Genomic DNA, 21,717 nt, shown 5'->3' on the forward strand with positions numbered 1-21,717 from the left:
TGTATTTAAATTAAGATTAGGAATTCACTTATCTATTTGCTAATTAATTTTTTAGTATATTTTCTTTATATTTTTGTGTCTTGAATATATATGTAATTAATGCTTTTCATCATTACAGAATTAGTTTTGATTTTTCACTTGTATATTTTGCTCTGCAGATTTACACGTTTTCAAATGCTAAATATTGGAATCTAAAAATTCAGATTCTTCTGATCCAAACAGTGCTTCCTCCTCTTTTTTTTTTTTTTTTTTTTTTTTTTTTTTAATTTCAATCATATTTTATCATAAAGTTTTCTCTGTTAATGGAGACTAAAATTATAAATACTATTTTTGTGTTTCAGGATTAGAATTCTCTTATGAAATGCTAGGAATACAGAGTGTTTAATTTAAATATTTGTAAGCACACATTGCAAATAATTTAATTTTTAGTAAATATAAATACACAATATCATGGTACAAGTTATTAAATTGAATTTATATTTTAAAAGTTAAATTCATATAATTTTTAATTACACAAAACAAATTATATGAAACACTATACTTTAATCTAGGCTTTATTTGGAGAATATATATTTTAAATTCTTATTTTATTTGGATTTTTAATTTCTAGGGAAGGAATTCTATTATCTCATTGAAATAAATTACTTCTATGTAGTATTTTCAAATCTACTTGTGTAAAGTCTACAGTAATTTTTTTTTTTTTTTAAATTTGGAAAATAAAAGTAAACAATCAAAAAAATTATTATGCAAAATTATTATTTATGTATATTTTGCAAGTTGTAAAGTGTGTTGGTTTGCTTTATTGCATGCACGTAAAAACTTCACTAGTTTAGATCTCGAATGTTCTTTTGTCACCAAAATGGATGTGTAAGGAAGAGTTATGCACGAAATATGAATATTAGCCAAACTTCTGAGTACCTGCATTCTATATCCCGTAAAATTCTGACAGATTTTAGGTTCTTCTTACTCAGAATTCTACCAGTATGCAGTTGAACTACTGTACCGATTTCTTTCTTCAAAATGTGGTTGTTAAATAAGGATTTGTAAGTATGTTAACATACTTCTCACACCAGACTTATAAATATGCATGGTACAGTAGTGTCTGCTAGCACTCACATAGCTGTAGTTCTTTTGCACTCCCAGTGTTATGTGCACCTAGATTTGTCAAAGTCTTCGTATGGTGTGTCGCTCAAAAGCAAATTTAGCATAAAATTTTAATCAGGGAATAAATTGTAATCAATAAGTATCTTTCTTAATTAACATTTATATATTGCTAGAAAAAATTGCTGTATTAGCCACAAAATAAAGTTATTTATTTCATAGCAGAAAAAAGTGTTCGTAAATTGAGGTTGTTCATTTAAAAAGGTGGAATAAAAATTCCTAAAGTATATATTCGGGTATTCAGTAATAATAAATGTAAAATTTTGAAATTGTACTTATTTTGTGCATTAAATATGTACAGTTTTACCAAAATATTAGAATGACGTATTAGAGAAGAAACGATTTTGTCAAATAACAATAATATTTGCTTATAATTATTAATGCAGTTGAGATTTCATTATCTTAATTAAATTCTTGATAATCTGGTTTGAGGAAATTTTTATTTCTGATATTTATTATAGATTACTAACTTGCAGTTGTAATATTTGTTACTTAAAAAGTGATATGTGAAATTTAATCCTCTAGTATCTGAAAGGAAGTGCTATATTGAATTTGGTGTGAAAATTTATTATTATGGCTCATCAGATTGAGCTAGCATATTCTGCTGTTGCATATTATTAAAATATTTTTGCAGTATGCAATTAGTGACAATTCAAATAAATGGGGGGAGGGCGACTTTCTGAATATTTAGGAAGCTGCAAATAAGATTTTTTTAAATAATAATGTTCAATTTTCTGTAACAGTTAATTTGATCCTTTGACTGCTATCAATGAGAATGGAATTTTGATTTATAAAATATTCAACATTTGCTTAACTGGTTTGAGAACCAAGAGTCTAATTGACTGTTTCATTTAGTCAATATGTTTATATGTCATTTTTGAAGAACTTAAACAATTCAAATGAATGTTAATCATGCTTTCCTGTTAAAAATGTCAGAGTTCTCATCTTTCTGTTTTAGTCATGGATTTCACTATGAAACATATGTAGCTTCTTATAGTAATGATTATGTGTGGTCTGATTATTATGTTGTTGTCAATAATGCTTCCCTGTCTTGTGCATCTTGGAATATGGAGAATATTCCCCTTTTTTTTCCTGAATGAAAAATAACTACTGCACTGGCCTTTAAAATTGGTACACCACAAAGAAAATGCACATCAAATCTAAAATTTTTATGAAAGGTAGAATATATGGGGATGTGAAAATGACTAAACATTTCATAACACACATCACAGGCAAGAGTAATGATGCTTCAAAGCAGCATAAAAAAGCAAACTGAAATCAAAGTTTTTATTAGGAAATCATGATTACTGATTGTTGCAAGTTATGTCTCGTTAAAAAAAGGGGGAATTTATACCATCACATCTTGGTGATGGTATAAATCCCCCCCCCCTTTTTTTAACGAGACGCACAGCACATCCCGGAATTTGATTGGCAAAGGTGTACTGTGCAGTTCCTGCATATGTTGGTTGAGATTTAATGATAGTTTCAAGAATTTGCAGTCAGCTCCAGAATTGCAGCTCCAACAGGGTGACACACAGCACTGTGAGGGATCTTGCTAGTCTGCACTTATCAGTGCCTGAAATGACAGATAACTTGTCTATATAACTGTTAGGGATTATATGGCCATATCACATAAATTGTACATCAGGAAACTCAGTGAGGTGCATAGCAACCAAGTACCCACATGTGTGGTGTGATGATGTTTGCAATGTGACAGATTGTCAGCAAAGTAACCATTGCTTTGATTTCTATTGATGTTACAGCAGAAAAATCAACACCTATAATGGTATATTCATCATTGAATGTATCCATGGCCTGACATTATCTTTTCTGACAAATCTCACATTTGCTTAAACTCTATGATGGCTGTATTTGGAGGTACCAGGATGAAGGAATGTTAAAAACTTGCATTGTTCATAGTCATACCATCTTGAATTGATGTTATTGGGATGCCATTAAGTTTATATATCCCATCCACTTCTAGCCTGCCTTTTCAGTGTTGTATTCATAATCATCCAGATTCATTTGATAATATATTTAGATACTAAGCAAGTTTTATTATGGATGAAATGAGGAAAAGCAATATCATATTGATATTTCTGTAAAATGTCCTCTACAGTCTGTCATAAAATCTTCATTTTAAAATTGCTTAAGGACTGAAAACTTTTTCTCCCACTTGCTTTGCTTTCCCTTCCCCATTATAAAGTATACAGGATAAATGCATTCTGCAGCAGTTTCTAATATTTGTAACATTTCTTTATGATAAGAATCATGAATGTCACCCAGACAGTATAGTGGTTAGTAGAGTCTACTACGGTACTGAAGGGCCTGGGTTCGAATCCCAGAGAAGACATGGATGCTTGTAAATGTATAGTGTTGATGCAGCATGATGGCACTTTAAATAAGCTCCAAGCCGAAAGTCCTCTTTTGTGGATTGGTGGAAGGAGACAAGAGTGCAAGACCCCCGGATCCCCTCCAGGATGCTGCTCCTCAAAATTGGGGGTGGAAAATAGAAGTCCAATTGCTCTTTGGCGTAGGCTCTAGCAACCATTGTTCCATGTATTATGAACAAGACAACAACAAGAATCATGAATTTTAAAATATTATTTGTGATAAGAATCATGTTACATTCTTCAGCTTGAGCACATTTAAATATACTTCTATTTAGGAAAGTGTGAAATGAGTTAATGTGCTTTTTGTATCGTATTCTAATTTATGCTAACATAATGATTCTGAATGTGTTTGCTTCTGTTTTGCAAAATCAGTTTGCCTTACTTTGTGCTAAATTCAAGTTATATTTTTAGAACACGTCTGATTTTGATAATTTGATAATCTGTTTAAATATATCTCAGTATGCTCTTTATTATTTAAAATTCAGCAAAAGATATTTGTTAGTCAGAGATCTATAAAGAGTGTTATGTTAAAGTTGTTTCCATTTTCCAATGTGAATTGTGCATACTGTAAAATTCACTACATATATCCAATGTGAATTGTGCAGATTAATCTAAGACTGTCCAGGGTTCGTAGCAGTCCTTATAAGTCCTTATATTCGAAAATAAAATATAAAGGGCTTATAGGTGCTTACTTTTTCTTTAAAGCCCCACTTTTTTTTGTTTTTGTTTTTAGTGCTTATTTTTTTTTTTTTTTAATTGAACACGTAATTTTTCCCGTACCAAAATCGAAACTAAATAAACAACTTTTCTTCCTAATATGGAATGTCAGATGGTAAATCATACTCCCGGAAATAGCTTATCCCCCTTTCTCTGCATTAACATAACCTTTGGTGTGCGCGGAGAGTATATGCCCATCGTTCTGTTGGTTCGAATTGCGAAAGCAGTAGAAAATTCCGGTACATTCGGCATTCTTTTCCTCCCACCCAGATACTACACATGTTTGAATTTCTATCAAGATCTTAAAAATTTGCATTCTCGTTCCGCTTGGTCAGTTCATATTCGTGTTTATTATTATTGTTATGCTTATATTATGTATGAATGTTTATAATAACATAGTTGCAGTAACTGCTGAAGTATAGTAAACTTCCAAAAATGGTTTGTTTTAACACAGATTAGCTTTCTAAGGAATAATATTCGAAATGGCTTAAATAAAGGGAAAGTAATCGAATAGTCAAAATAATTTCATTTTTTTGGCCAATACATTGTACAGTACAAAGGTTGGGAGGTTTTCCTCTTCTCCACAAAATCTCGAATGTTGAAACCATTACAGTTTGCTGCAAAACAAGCAATGGACTTTTTTTTTTTGGTCACTTTCCAATCTGGATTGAATAGGACTAAAAGTTCTGTGGTCTACCAACCCAAGCGAAGAATGATTCTATTCCGGAAATTTAACGCAGTCTGTTGAAAATTAGAATGAAAAACACCCCAGATTGGTAAGTCTGTCTCTTTTCCTTTATTTAGTTCTTTATTCTCCCAATACCGGCAGCTGTTGAATCCAATTGCGTAATATCATGTAGGGAAGAATTAGGACGCAGATATTGCGCAATAACGTTTGTGATATTTTGCAGAGATAATTAATTTTGATGTTCGGTCTGAGATTTGTTTATGAACACTTAAAAGAGTTTTACTGTGCTTGCAAAACAGAATATTTTTCTGTTCCATTAGTTTGTTTTTATATGATGCACATATCGAAATGTCAAAAGCATTTATTTAGCGGAAAAATCTAAAGAACGGCTACAGTCTATCCCCCCCTCCGCTCCTCTTTTTTAAGTTACGCTCGACTGTCCGAATATTCGCCAATTTTCAAGTATGCGGGTAGTTAAGCTTTTACTGTTAAAGGATGACTGCATGAAGCAAATTTCTTAAGTCCTTATATTTGAAAATAAAATATAAAGGCCCTTATAGGTGCTTACTTTTTCTTTAAAGCCCTTATTTTTTTGTTTTTAGTGCTTATTTTTTGCTTTTAGTGCTTTTTTTAATGAACGCGCATTTTTCCTCCCGTACCAAAGCCGAAACTAAATAAACAACTTTTCTTCCTTATATGGAACGTCAGATGGTGAATCATACTCCCGGAAATAGCTTTCCGCCCTTTCTCTGCATTAACGTAACATTAACGTAACCTATGGTGCGCGCGAGAGTATAGACAGTTGCACGTCGTTCTTTTGGTCAAAGAATTGCGAAAACCATAGAAAATTCCGGTACATTCAGTATTCTTTTTCGCCCACCCAAATACTACACACGTTTGAATTTCTATCAAGATTTTAATAATTTGCATTCTAGTTCCGCCTGGTCAGTTCATATTCGTGTTTATTATGATTGTTATGCTTATTATTATGAGCATATGTATGAATATTTATAATAATATAGTTGCAGTAGCTGCTGAAGTGTAGATAAACTTCCAAAAATTGGTGTATTTTTACACAGATTAGCTTTCTAAGGAATAATATTCGGAATGGCTTAAATAAGGAAAGTAATCGAATAGTCAGAATAATTTTTTTCCCCCAATACATTATACAGCACGGAGGTTGGGAGGTTCACCCCTTTCTCCGCAAAATCTCTAATATTGAAGCAGCGGACTTTTTTTTTTTTTTTTTTTTTTCTTTTTGTCACTGTCCAATCTGGATTGAATAGGACTAAAAGTTTTGCGGTCTACCCAACCCAAGCGAAGAATGATTCTATTCCGGAAATTTAACGCAGTCTGTTCAAAATTAGAATCAAAAACACCCCAGATTAGTAAGTCTCTTCCTTTTCCTTTATTTTGTTCTTTATTCTCTGAATACCGGCTGCTGTTGATTCCGATAGCGCAATATCACATATGGAAGAATTACGCCGCACGTATTGCGCAATAATGTATGCGATATTTTGCAGAGATAATTAATTTTGATGTTCAGTCTGAGATTTATTTATGAACACTTAAAAGAGTTTTACTGTGCTTTCTAAGCAGAATATTTCTCAGTTCCGTTGGTCTATATTTATATGATGCACATATCGAAATGTCAAAATCATTTATTTAGCCGAGAAATCTAAAGAACGGCTACAATCTCCCCCCCCCTCCTCTTTTTCCAGTTACGCTCGACTATACGGAATATTCGGCAATTTCGAGTATGCGGGTTAGTTAAGCTTTTACTGTTTAAGGATGACTGCATGAAGCAATTTCCCTTCTCCTGATTTCAGAAATGTTCCTCTTTTTTACTTAAATTACTTTGCTTGGAATATATGTTAAGGGAAAACTGTTATGCAATGAAAATTTAGAAAATGTTCAGAATTTTGATTTAAATTATTTAAATATTAATATGAGTGGAAAAATAAATTGTATTTATTATTAGGTGCCAAGCGAATACAATTAATATGGCTTATTATTATTTATTTTCTATATTTTGAACTGAAATTTCATCATTAAATCTTGTAATATAGTTTAGTTCTGCATAGTTTTTTTCCCTCTCATTGTGAACTAATTCTGTAAATTGAACTGTCATTTAAAATTTAAAAAAAAAAAAAAAGTTGTTTTCCATGGTTGAGGTAATGCTCATTCTCTTAATAAATATTGCATTGCTCATATTTTAAATTGCAAGGTCTAATTTTTCTTTTAAGGTTATGCAGTTGTGTATAATGTAATTAGACAGGTGCTTACTTTTTTTTCTTAAAATGTGCTTAAAAAGTGCTTATAGGTGCTTATTTTTTTAACTAAAATGTGGCTATGAACCCTGTTCTCCCATGACAAGTTGAATACTACAGCGCTAACAATAGTCTTACTTAAGTAAAGCAAGAACTTCTTTCTTCGACGCTTTGACACTGTGTGTCTTGGGACGGGATTGCAACTTTGGGCATCAAAAACTAAACACTGACAGTAAACAAAGGAAAGGAAGGAACAAAGGAAACAAGGAAGCTAATTTTAGTAGCTTCAAAAGAATGATTGACACGTGATTTAACAACACCTGAAAGCAATGAGTAATGCAGTAACGTGATGGGGGAAAGCACTGGGTAGGAAATTATTCAGGCGTTTCGGGCGTCCAGCCGATGTCTGAATGTTTGGGCGTTTGGGGCAACTTCGATTCGAAAGAGTTAAATTAGTTAAATATCAATATGAGTGGAAAAATAAATTGTATTTATTATTAAGTTCCAAGCGAATAGAATAAATATGCATTATTATTATTTATTTCCTCTATTTTGAACTGAAATTTCATCATTAAATCTTGCAATATAGTTTAGTTCTGCATACTTTTTTTTTTTTAAATTTTAAACTAGTTCTGTAAATTGAACTGTTATTTAAAATTTAAAAAAAAAAGTAATTATTTTCTATGGTTGAGGTAATGCTTATTCTCTCATAATAAATACTGCATTTCTCATATTTTAAATTTACAAGTCTAATTTTTAAGGTTATGCAGTTGTGTATAATGTAATTAGATAGGTGCTTATTTTTTTTCTTAAAATGTGCTTGAAAAGTGCTTATACGTGCTTTTTTTTTTAACTAAAATGTGGCTATGAACCCTGTGAACGAGGTTAATTTTTTTTACCGAATTTGCCGTTCTAGTATTTTAATGTGATATGTAATTGGTAACAGTTAGCACAGTCATGATTATGTGCAGTTGCCTTTTTTTAGTGAAGGTTTTTGCCCTTCTCATCTGATAATGTTATAAATATTGTTGGATTTCAAAAACATCTAGGTTCTGCACTCCAGCTTATTTCATGAAAATTTTGCTTTCATTTGATGTTAAGTATATGTGGATTTTGTAAATTTATTAGGGCATTTTAACGTGTAAGATCTGTAATTCTTAGTGTTGTTTTATTTTGCTAAAAGCTGTTATATTATTGAACTTTGTTATAGTTCTTATGAAAGACTACAGTGTAAATTACCCCTTCCCCCAATATATATATTAGTACACGAATTTAAAATTTCGGTTACAGATAAAAAATTATCATTTTTTAACACATCAAATTGGTCCATAGGGACTAACATTTAAGATCAAGCAAAATGGGCTTTGTGTTCAACATAATAATCATAGTTAAATGTATATTGCATAAAATTGCTAGGCATTCGTCTATTTGGATATATTTATAAAGCCTCTTTTTAGTTAATATTATAAGTCTTTTTTAAATACATACATTTTATAGCCAGAGGAAAGTATGTAGTTTATGAGCTGTCTCTGTCATCATAATGTGTGCAATTTCCTATATCCTAAGATAACTTGGACTCTCTTTACTGTATCATTCTCATCAAACCCATTTACAGGGGTTGGACAAAAATATGGAAACACCTTTAAAAAAACATGTTTCTTTGCTTAATATGGTGTAGGAAACCCGTTGGCATCCAAAACAGCTTGCAGTCTTCTCGGAATGGATAAATACAGTTCCTATATGTTTGCCAAGGGAATATTATACCATTCTTGCTGCAAAACGGTGGCTGGTTCAGATAACGATGTTGGCAGTGGATAACGAGAACGCACTTTCCGTTCCAATGTAGACCACAAAGGTTCGATAATATTCAGGTCTGGTGACTGTGGTGGCCAGGAGAGATGGGACAACTCATCCTCGTGCTCAGAAAACCAGTCCTGGACAAAGTGAGCTGTGTGAACAGGGGCTTTGTCGTCTTGGAAGACATCACCATCGGGGAACAAAGTTTGTACCATGGGATGAACTTGATCGGCCAAAATGTTCACATAAGTCTTGGCAGTCATGTGCCCTGACACAGTTATCATGGGGCTAGCAGAGAACCACGATATGGCTGCCCAAACCATAACAGAACTCCCGCCATGTTTCACTCTTGTCAACAAGCAGTCTGTATTATAGGCTTGAGATGGCGTTCTCCAGACGTAAACTCGGCCAGAAGTGGGAAACAATGTGAAAGAAGACTCGTCAGACCATATTACTCACTTCCACTGCTCTATAGTCCAGGCTTTATGACTTAAACACCAGCTTTTCCTGTTACGGGCATTAGCATCACTGATGAGTGGCTTCTCAATTGCAACACGGCCAGCAATTCCTTGTTTATGAAGCTCCCTTCTAATTGTTTTGGTACTCACAGGGTTCTGTAACACAACATTCATTTCAGCAGTGACTTTTGCAGCTGTGGTGTTCTTATTTTTCGTCACAATTGTCCTTAATGATAGTCTGTCACGATCACTCAGGACACACTTTCGTCCGCGCTGTGATTTAGCAGATGATCTTCGATACAGTACCTCTTGAAACACTAAACACCTCGGCTACCTTGCTTACGAAAGCACCTACCATACATGCTCCAACAATTTGCCCACGTTCGAAGTCTGTTATCTCTGACATAATGCAATGACAACCTTACATAACAGTACTCCGACAACAACTGAACTGTTTAGCACATTTACAAAGTTGTATAGGTGGCGTCAGTAGTCAAAAACACCAGTGCCACCTACATGTTTCATTAAAATCAATCTTTCTTTTCAAACATGCATTTCACAAGGTGTTTCCATATTTTTGTCCATCCACTGTATGTTTGGGCAGAGATATGCAGTTATTGGACATAACTGAGTATACTTGAAAATTATTCGTGAGTTTTTCTAATATGTGACAAAATATTTTAACAAGAACAGTGTCCTGTACTTCACAATGGACTAAAGAAATAATCATTTTTCCTCAGAACTCCAAATTATTAAAAATTTGCAATAAGACAGTAGTTAAGTTACTGGCTTATAGAGTGTGCCACTGATCTATGAATATCATTTAGGTTATTGATAGATGGGGGAATTTCTTAACACCAGTCGAATTAATTCATGCTTGTATATGCTGTTGTTGTATATATTCAAAATGTCAAATCATGAAAGTGAATATGAATATTCTGGTGAGTAAGATACTGAGAAAGATTTAGATATTAGTGAGAATGAATTATCTAGCTCGTCCGATGAATTACAAGCATACATAACTTCTGCTCATTATGCTAAATGCTGATATGCTGCCTCCACCAATGTTTCCCTTCATTTCAAATGTTTATCAACAGGATAATGCACGATGTGGTAAAGGTCGAATTTTCAAGGAGTGGTACAAAGAACATTTCAGTGACCTTTCAAGTCATGTCTTGGCCTCCAAATTCACCTGTCATTAATACAATAGAACATTTGTGGTCCACCTGGAAAACCAAAATTCGTGCTCCCACACTACTCCTTCGCAATGTGCGGGATTTGCAGGATCAGTTGGTGAGTGCTTGGTACCAGATACCTCAGACTACATATCAGCACCTTGTCAAGTCAATAGTTTGATGGCTAAAGATGGTTCTACATGTTATTAACAGGGTGGTCATAATGTAATGGCTCTTCGGTGGTGTATATATACAGTATAAAGTCCGTAATCCGGACGTCCATTATCCGGAATGATCTATAATCTGAACCTCAAAGCCACAATTTTTTTTTTTTTGTATGCTTTACGCATGTGCATTGGGAGGATGTGTCTCCAGATACATTAAAAAATGCTTGGCAGAAGTTTTGGCCAGCTACCATATTTCATGGTGAGGACGATGAAGATGATAACCACGAATTTGAAGGTTTTCGGACATCGCAAACTAAAGGTGACATTTTCCAATTATTGGATTTTGTAAAGAAATGAGGAGAAGCGGTAATAAATGAAGATGATATAACAGAAGTTTTTCATTGCGACAACAATGCTCCAATCATCAATCAATTAATGGACGACGAAATCTGTAGTATGGTTCTAGATCCAGAAAATACTGCTTCCGATAGTGAAGAAAGTGACAGAGAAGTTATTGAAAACAAAAAAAATTTCGATTGACAAGTTAGTAGGTATTCTCAATACAGCAATTACAGGACTTGAACAGTGGAACTTTGTAACTGAACAAGAAATTATGTCTATTTATAGAATTAGAGTATTAGAGTATAGTAGAAGTATTAGCACAAAAAATGAAGCAACTTAAACAACTTACATTGAAAGAAATGTTTAATAAAGTAAACAAATAAATATTAAGTTTGTAAATATAATTTAAATAATAAAATTTAATAAATCATTTTAAATAATATTTAAATAATAAATAAATGTAATTTAAATAATAATAAAAGTAATATAATTTTGTAAATTTTGATACCCTTTAGATCATAATTGCTCTTTATTTCATAAATTACGGTTTCATATTTTTAATTGTATAATTTCTGCATGCCATCTTACCAGATTTAAATTGATAATCTATGAACCGGAAAAACACTTAATCCGGAATCTTCAATGTACTGTATATATGTAAATATTTGGTGTATATATGTATATATGCTAGATGTATTTGAACATTTAATTTCATTTATTTTATTTGCTTAGAGATAAACCTTTTTTTTTTTCTGTTGATGGTGCTGAAAATTAAGGAATTATACCTTAAAATTAATGCCATTTTAGAATTGAAGAAATGCAATATTTGTGTAATTCATGTGCTTATGAGAAAATGCTGTATGTTTGTTTTCTAATGTTTTGATATGTTTGTATATAACATAATAGTTGAATATAAGAAATAAAGTTTTTTTTTTAAGTTTAGAAGAATTAAATAATTTTTTATTTTAATATTTAAAATTTTTCTTTCAAACAAGCTGGGTATTGGCATCTTAATACGCGACTAAGTCACCAACATCTTAATATGTATAAAGATATGGAGACAAATTTAAGATATTAATGAATTTTCTGTGTCATGAGGTTGTACATAGATTGTGTGTTTTCTGAATAAAGTGAAATAAATGTGGAAGATTTACATGGATATGTTGTCTGTTTTGGAAAACTGTTCAAATAATTGAACATTTTAATTGTATGCTTTTAAAATTTTGTATGTTGAATGCTGGCAGGAATCCTAATTCACAAAACTGTTTTTTAACAGATTATTAATAAAGTGTTATTGCATAAATTATTTAAATGTTAACTTTATTTAAATAAATACTTTTGCATTTGTAATAGGATTATAAAATATATTTCACATTTGTACTAAAAATTTTGTAGAGCTAAAAATAAATACTAGATTACCATTAATTAAATATATATATTATTTTAATTTTCATAATTTTTCTCTGATTACTTTTTCCATAATGGTTTCTGAATTATCATGAATTAAATTAAAAAAATAATGCTACTAAACATATTTCTAAAATTATTTTTTAATTTTTACATTTGTGTTATCTATTTAGGACATCACATAATCAGGAAATAATTGAGGCAACCCATAAGCAGTCAGAAAATGCAAATTTTTTAATGATTTCTCTGATCAAATTGAAAGGAATATAAATCATACTTTTGTGATAGTCATACTCAGAATTGAAAATAATCATATTCGAAAGAGTATTATATTATTTATAAATATATAAAGAGTATTATATTATTTACCTATCGGAATATATAATGAGTTACCTATCGTAATATAAATTTTTAATATTTTGGTAAATGCTTTTTGCACTTTTATGTGGCACATTGCAGAAGTAAATTAGTTTTCGATCATGTAGTTGTACCTGTTTTAAGGCATGTTTTTGATCAGTTGCACATTTATAAGCACTGTATGTATCAACCTCCCACTGAGTGAGCAGTAAAGCTGAAAGTCTTCATGGTGGCACAGCTGCTCACCCAGTGGTTTCCTGTCTCCTGTATATCAACCCAGAAGAAATGCTGTCACCCTTTGATAATATGGATTTATTATGTTTAAAATTTTTATAGGTTTGTTTGTCGCCTATATTGTTATCCTTTGCGAGTACTATATGCTGCCACAGCTGATGTGCAGAAATTAAAACTAGTCCTTCCATGTGCTTTGCTCATGAATAGTTTGTTATGGATACTTCAAATTTTAAATATTTATTGGTTTTTGGTAAGTTATTTTTCTATTCAATATGTGCTAATTTAGAATCATTTATTAGGAGCAATTGTAGATATTACTAAAAATGATTTTGCTTTAATTTATCTAGGATACTAAACAAAATTGATGTTCTATTTAATTGGAAGCATTGCTCAGTTAACAGCAAAAGCTGACTTTTTATGTTAGTGTTCTTAGTTATGATTAAGTAGTACATAAAATTTTGATGAATGCTTTTTAAATATTTTGAAAAACTAAAAAGACTATAAAATTTTATGAATGACTTATAGAAGAAATGGAAGATATATTAGGAACAAAAGTTTTGCATTATGCCAGTATTATTTACTTCAAGGTGGTAGACTTGTTGATCGTTTTCATATGTGCTTAACTCTTTAAAATTTTTATTAAATATAATTCATAATTTGTTTGTTAAATTTTAACTTTTAATATAATTATTCTTTGGAGACTGACATACAGGTGGTAAAAAGGAGTAAGAAAAGGAGAAGGCTTTGTAAGGATTTATTTTAATTCTAACTAATTATTTTTAGTTTGACTTTCCTTTCCCTCTTGATTTCAGTTTCCTGCCAAAATGTAAATTTGTGTTACGTAGTATTCAAATTTAAACATGTTTCAGAAGTGGTGTATATAAGCTGCATTTCAAGAGTTCAAAGAGAGTAGTAGCAGAGTTAGTTCTGAGTTTATGCTGCATGTTTGAATTTAGCTTTCTAGCCAGTTTCTTTCAGTTTATACTGATATTCCTTGGCTTGGCTTTGCTGTTTACAGCTGATTTAACATTAGTTAAGCTAAGGAGCCAGTTTCTTCAAGACATAGCGAGAATTTGCTACTTCGTCTTCAATATACAGAGGCTGTTCGCACATTTCTTAGACGATTTTGGTAAGCGGTAATAAAAAATTGTTTGCTGCAAAAGAAGTAATTGCAATTGTACTATGTTTTTAAAAGTCAAAATTATCGTCTGTGGCTTGAAAGTTTTGTTTTTATTCAAAATGGCGAATTTAACAAAGCAGTGGTTCGAAGGCTACATTTATGCTCTTTCTAAAGAGAAATATGCATACTCCATTATCCAAAAACAATGTGAGAGTAATGGTTTTGTGATATCTAAAGCGTCGATAGGTAATATCATCAACAAGAAAGGAAAAAACTTCAAATTGGAGCCTCAAGTGGGACAAAAATTCCAAACAAGTATCCAAGGAAAAAACGGACATCTTCGACTATTGCAGTGGTACGTTGTTTAATGTTAAAAGAAAATCCCCCTAGTCAAAGGACAGTTGCAAAATCATTAAAATGCTTGGTGTCCACTGTAAACAAAATGATAAACGTTGATTTAAATCTTAAGAAAGCGAAAAAACACAATGTGCATCGTCTTCTTCCAAAACATATCGCTCAACGCAGGACAGAATTCTATATGTGAAACACTTATCCAAAGAAAAATGGAAAACAATTGTCACAATAAATGAAGCATGGGTGTATTTAAATGATTGTAACAAAAAAAGACCCATTTATTATCATAAAAGGGGAGAAAAAAATTTAAGTACATGGTACAAAGAATCGAAAGAAAGTTTTTCTAAGGGATTCATGATTGTTGCTGGTTTTTCTTATAATGGCAAGTTAAAAATAAAGAGACTGCAAAAAAATGTCAAGATTAACTCCAAATACTATCAGGAACATAGTTTATCGCCAATTTTTCTGAATGAAATACCATGGCTTTACCGTCAGCCATCAATCTGTGAGGCTCTATCAGAACAAAGCTAGCAGTCACACATCAAAATCCACTGTAAATTTCCTTAAAGAAATGGAACAAAAAACTGGTATCAAGGCCATACCCTTCAGTGATATCCCTACTAAATCTCCCGATGTGTCACCTATGGATGTCATTGCATTTCGACACCAATATATAGATTTACAAGCTATAAATCGAGATAGCATACACAAAATGATATCTTGAAAACTAATTGGTTCATTATAATGGAAATTTGTACACATATGCCCAATATCATGAGACAGTCAGTAGTAGCCCCCCACTGCAAGAAAAGGTTAAGAGGAAAGGGTAAATATTTTTTCATATATGAATAACAGCAAAAACATGAAACCTCATATTTTCAAAATGATTTGTTTGATTGGAAGGAGAGGGGACACCCTGCATAGCTTTACTTGCTTTTTAACAGGCTCTCATACTGTAATTCAGGTTATTGACCATAGCTTCTAGCAACAACCCAAATTCTTCTAAAAATGGGGATTTTAATGGGGTTTCCTGAAAAGGTGTTGATGTCATAAATGATTCTTCCTAGAACATTCTGGAGAAGCTGTGTAATTTGAGTATGTTGACGATGCTAGCTAGACCATACAACAAATAACTTCTTCCAGAAAATCGTCAGCCTGTTAAATTCTATGTGACCTCACATTATCATCTATGAAAAATAAAATTTTCTCCATCAGTTTTCCCTGAAAAGCCTTACATAAAGCTCAAGAACCTCACCGTAATATTGTTTGGTCAGTGTCCTTATTGGAGACATAAGTGACCTTGCAGACATTCAGTGTGGTGCCTTCATTCCACTTCCACTGAAGTGATTGATTTCCCTTATATTGAAGGAATAACAAGCCTTAGGCTTTCTTGTGCCTTCATTCCCCTTCCATCGAAGTGATTGATTTCCCTTATATTGAAGGAATGATAACAAGCCTTTGGCTTTCTTCACACAAGGACTGATTGAGAATTTAGACTCATCGTTGATGAGGACATGGCCCCCAATTTTGCTGTAACTGCCAACTAATGAGGGCTCTTAATGAAGTTGTCATCACATTCAGTTTCATCTCAGGACTTAGAAGAGAAGGGCTAGCTCATAGAGCTTTTCCCCCTGAAGCATGTGAATTTTCTCACAAGAAATGCAATTTAATAGGCAGATTTCTCTGATTTGTAAATAGGACATTTTTATGTTTTTTTAAACATAACCTTATTAAAACTGCTAAATGCTTATGTTACAATTATCCTTATTACACATAACATCAGTTTTTAAAATATTAGTAAGTAGGTATTTGGAATTATTGTAGAAATGTATTTGCAATTTAAGTTTTAGACACTAACATAGATGTAAATATGTAAATCCTTTCTTAAATGTGAGGCTTAATGGTATTTATAAAGCAATTTTAAATGAACTGTTTTAAACTTCTTGCCAACTTCTATGACTTCTGTAATTTTTGCTAAAAATTCTAGCTTTTTAAGTATACAGTAATTTTTAATTATGAATTATGTAAAAATATAAATACTGGGCTAGATTGGTGATGTAGCTTCAAATTTGCATTTTTGAGAATGTAATCTTAGCAGGCTTTTGAGTTATGAGAATTCCAAACCATTAAAAATTATTTCTCTTAAAAAATATTGTAGATTACTTTGTTTGTTTGTTTATTTATTTATTTATTTTTATTTTAAGACATATTTAGCTTCAATAAAGTATTTTGAAAATTTTTTATATTTTGTTAACAAGTCTAGTAAGATTGCTACAGTATCATAATATTATATTGAAATTATATTAGTTTAGGATATTATATGCAAAGGCAATGCTTCCCTCCTCTTTGATATTTTAAATATCATTAATTTTCATATTTGTTAATTTTTGAGAACCGTGGATGTCAGATTAAAAAAATAATAAGTGCTTCCAAACATGATTTTAGAATTTCTTTTAAGTGAGTGAGAAGGCAAAAACTAATGCAGTAAAATTAAAATTTCATTTTTCTACTAATATTCCAATTTGAATGATAAGTATCCTCCTCTAAAAATTATTAAGTTCAAAATACTGAGATTCGAATTGATTTTCTCTGTGAAATTCACTATACTTTTCTTTGAATTTAATTTGAGACTGAATTTTTTTGTCATGAAATTACCAGGTATGGTGTTAAGAAAGTATCTTGGCATCAACAAACTTAAATTTGGATTTTGTCTTTTTAGTTTATTGTTCAATTTCTTTTCCGTGTTGCCACTGGCCAAGTTCGAGAAGTGGATGATACAAGGGAATTTGATGTAGAAGAAAAATTCTCCCAACAATTTTCTTCTAAGCAAAATCACTTAAATGACAATGCCTTGCATAATGGGTAAGGCTGTGACTATTTTGATGCATTTTTTGTTTTAAATTTTATTTTAGTTGCGAAACATTGTTTTTATATATTTAAGTACGTACTTAATAATGGAATTAGATTCATTTACAGGAACTCCTCTTGTTGAATGTCTGTTCTGTACCTATGACTTATAATTATCTATAATTGACTTTGTATTTGACTATGACTTTATTCCATTAATGTTTATTGAAAATGTATGATACCATTCATTACAAGATTTAATGTTGTAAGAATTTACAATGGCACTCAAAAGTTAATAATAATTACCGTATTTGCTGGCGTATAAGATGCACATTTTTTCTTTGAACATATGTAGATCTGAAAAATGGGGTGCATCTTATACGTCGATACTCAGTTTTTGATTAATTCATTTCTGGAAATTTCCTGTATTTGGAGTTACGCGATTTTTTTCCCCTTGTTTCCTTGTGGAGTGTGAGAATACTATAGTTATATAAAGCTCAGTGAATGTTCATTTGCTGTCATTGACGATCACAGTTTCACCACAATCTGCAGAGGAATCCGAGAAATTCTCATCAGTTTCACTATAACTATCTTCAATATACTTGAAATCAGAGTCAAAACTACTATCGGAAATATTGTCAGGAATATTGGTTATATTGCCAAACATCTTTGAGTTCTGAAAAGCGTGTGCAAAATACTATATTACGTATCGTATATTTGGCAGAAAGGTGGAACTAATTCCATTTGTTAGCCCACATTTAAATAAACAATTAAACATCACAGAAAAGCCGAAAGGAAACCTTGAACTAAGAAAGAGCGGATTGCGCAGTTAAATAGACGGCAAAAATTCATCCTCGCGGAATTTTGCTACTTCTATGTTGCTCGTGGAAATCATAGGATGCACAGCGAGACAGTTAAATAAAAATGTGCAAGTTTATTCGCTATAGAGGCAGAGTATATCACCTTATCAGAAGCAACAAAGGAATTGATGTGGACAAAAAATGTCTTGCAGAATCAAGTTTTGAAGTTCAGTTTGAAAGAATGTAAACTATTTTGTGATAACAAATCTGCCATTCATTTTTCTAAATCACCAATAGAAAACAGTCTGACTAAGCACATTGGTGTAAGATATCACTTTATTAGAAGACTGGTGAATGATAGAGTGTTTGACCTTGAACTCATCCCAACCAAATTAAATAATGCGGACTTATTTACAAAAGCTGTAACTGCTGTGGACTTGAAAAAGTTTTAACTGTTAATAGTAATAAAGAACAATAAGTATTGTGTCCATATTAAAGAATCAAAGTATTTTTTTTTTTTTTTTTTTTTTTTTTGTGAGGAAAAGAGGATCACTGTTGGCTTAATGTTCTGTTGTTTTCCTCATGCAAATTAGTTCAGAAGTCAATTGGTGATAAACTAATGTGGTTGCTACTGATTGGTCAATGACGTAGTATCAGCGAGTAGGCCGAAGTTGTATATATAAATGCAGAGATCGTGAACATGAGGGAGTTTGCTGGTTCTCTTTTGTTGTTTTTAATGTAAAGACTACTGTTACAGTTCAGTTTATTTTATTTAAGGTTATGAAATAAAGATTAGTTTTATTTTTATGTTAGTCCCAGCATTTATTTAAGCAAACCAAAGTATGCTTTTGCGTCTGCTCCAACACCAGCAATTGCAAAACACAGTTCCAGTTAATACATTTTGTAAAAAAATGAGGCCAAGTGATAATAAATAAAGATGATATAACAGAAGTTTTTCCTCGCAATGACAATGCCCCAAACATCAGTCAATTAACGGATGGCAAAATCTGTAATAAGGCTCTAAATCCAGAAAATACCACTACTGATAGAAAGGAAAGTGAGAGAGAGGTTATTGAAATTGAAAAAATTTCGATTGACAAATTAGTTGGAATTTTCGACCTAGCAATTACAGGACTTGAACAATAGAACTTTGTAACTGAACACATAATACACTGACTAACAATACGTATTTGGACACATATGCAAATGACGTTATCTGCGGTCCTAAGGTACGTCCCGGACTCCGCGAGTATATATCGTGTAGGAAACAGCATCGGCTTTAGTAGCATGCAAGATGCCTCGCAATTCGGAGCTCTCTGATTTCGAGAAAGGTATAATTATCGGGTATCACAAATGTGGCCAATCCTTAATGGCCATATCTAGCAATCTGAAGTACCCAAAATCGACAGTGGCCTATGTGATTAAGAAGTGGAAGGTGAGCGGTGATTGTCGGAATATTCCCCGAGTCGGCAGACCAACGAAACTGGGAGATAGAGACCGATGAGTGCTGTCCAGAGAAATTCGGAAGAACCACACCCAACCGATGGCCCTGATCCGCGAGGAGTTTCAGCAGGCATCCGGGAGTATCGTTTCAATGAATACCATTCGTAAGGCAGCACATCTGCTTGGTTCTCATGGTCGTGCTGCTGCCCATAAGCCTTTGATCACAAAGTCCAACCGCGCTGCTCGGTTAATGTGGTGCAAAGCACATCGAAATTGGACCGTAGATCAGTGGAAACAAGTTCTTTGGAGTGACGAATCAAGGTTCACCCCTTACCGTTCGGATGGCAGGGTCTGGCGTCTACCTGGAGAACGTCTCCTGCCAGAATGCATTGTGCCAACAGTCAAGTTCGGTGGAGGTGAAATTATGGTCTGGGGGTGTTTCTCCTGGTATGAGCTTGGGACCCTTGGTCCCCATTTATGGTAAGCTCAACTCCGATGCCTACTGCACTATTTTGGATGACAATGTGCTTCCTACGTTGTGGCAGTTTTATGGGTTGGACCCCTGTTACTTTCAGGATGACAATGCCAGTTGTCATGTTTCGACGTTAACCAAGGCTTGGTGTGGTGCCAATGGAGTTCATCGAATGGACTGGCATGCCCGGAGTCCAGATCTGAACCCTATCGAAAACCTCTGGGACAAGTTACATCGCCGAATTCAGGGGTGCACTACCCGTGCAAAATCGGTCAAGTTACTTCTATGTCTTCTCCAAGCAGAGTGGACGAAAATACCACTAGCTGTCATACAAAGACTTGTGGAAAGTATGCCCCAGAGGGTCCACGCTATAATTACCTCTCGTGGAGGCTCTACCAACTATCGATTTTGAATAAAGTTAGTTTTTCTTTTCTATCACAGGTGTCCAAATACTTATTGGTAGTCAGTGTATCTGTCTATAGAATTAAAGAAAAAGTAATAGCACAAAAAATGAAGCAGCTTATACAACTTGCATTGAAAAAAATGTTTAATAAAGTAAATAAATAAATATTTTTTTTTTTTTTTTAAATTTATACCCTTTAGATCATAAATGTTTCGCTGTTTCATAAATCAGGATTTCATGTTTTTATTTTATAATTTCTATGTGCCATCTTACCAGATTTAACTGATGATCTATCTGGGGTAGCCGAAGTTTCTACGAGTCTGAATCTCAGACTTTGTACTGTATTTCAAAGTAGAGGACCATCTGAAACAAAGACCTTATAAGGTTATATGTCTAAAATTTGTAGTGTTATGGGAGCAGAAAATCTAGAGGTATCAATGCTACAAATAAAAATGTCAGCTTGTGCACTATATGTTATATAGATTGATTTAACCATTGCTACAAAACAACACATAAGTCCTTGCATTTGGATTTTAACTTATAGTACAGCTATATATGCTGCCAGATCCTCCACTGGTCTCGTTACTGTACACTGGACAAGCTAATGTTTGAAATAGCGTAAGCCTGTGATGGACAAAGCACATCATCTGCACACTGAACACATTCTTTTACACACTGTTGATCAACAAAATGCTTTCAAAATGCTTTCCACATGTAGCAGTTTTTTCTGCTATCATGTAGCTAACACAGATGCTGTTTTTGGACTCTTTGTTCGCTTTGAAAAAAAAAAAGTACTGCTGACAGTTTAAATTTAATTCACTGACTTTTAATGATGTGAAATTAATGTACTTAAAAAATGTCTTCCAATGTAGAATATTTCCCACTGTGCTTAAAGTAACTCTCTTGATAGCTATAATGAAACAATGTAACATCAAGAGGGAGTTTAGTATTCCCCTTGATCTTATACACTTTTATTACAGCTACACTCTTGTTGCAAATCAGGCAAGCTGCCTTACTGTTGTGCTGAATAAAAGCATAAAGGTATGACAAATTTTTCTTGGGGGGGGAATCGCATTTTTTCTTCAACTTATCTTTTTTGGTATGACAGCTTG

The 21,717-nt window shown here is 32.6% G+C and overlaps 1 protein-coding gene across 1 annotated transcript in view; it reads left to right on the top strand.

The window, feature by feature from the left end:
- LOC118197250 (ceramide synthase 1-like) overlaps positions 1 to 21,717 on the top strand; it is a 70,690-nt gene that overhangs the window by 37,859 nt on the left and 11,114 nt on the right. The window contains exons 5-6 of the mRNA XM_035368754.2: positions 13,269 to 13,416; positions 17,360 to 17,502. Of these exons, the coding sequence (XP_035224645.1) occupies positions 13,269 to 13,416; positions 17,360 to 17,502 (291 nt within the window). The remainder of the gene's footprint in view (positions 1 to 13,268; positions 13,417 to 17,359; positions 17,503 to 21,717) is intronic.

This window comes from Stegodyphus dumicola, chromosome 8, assembly GCF_044657685.1.
Source record: "Stegodyphus dumicola isolate Sdum_Otavi_A_Nest chromosome 8, ASM4465768v1".
NCBI classification, from domain to species: Eukaryota; Metazoa; Arthropoda; class Arachnida; order Araneae; family Eresidae; genus Stegodyphus; species Stegodyphus dumicola.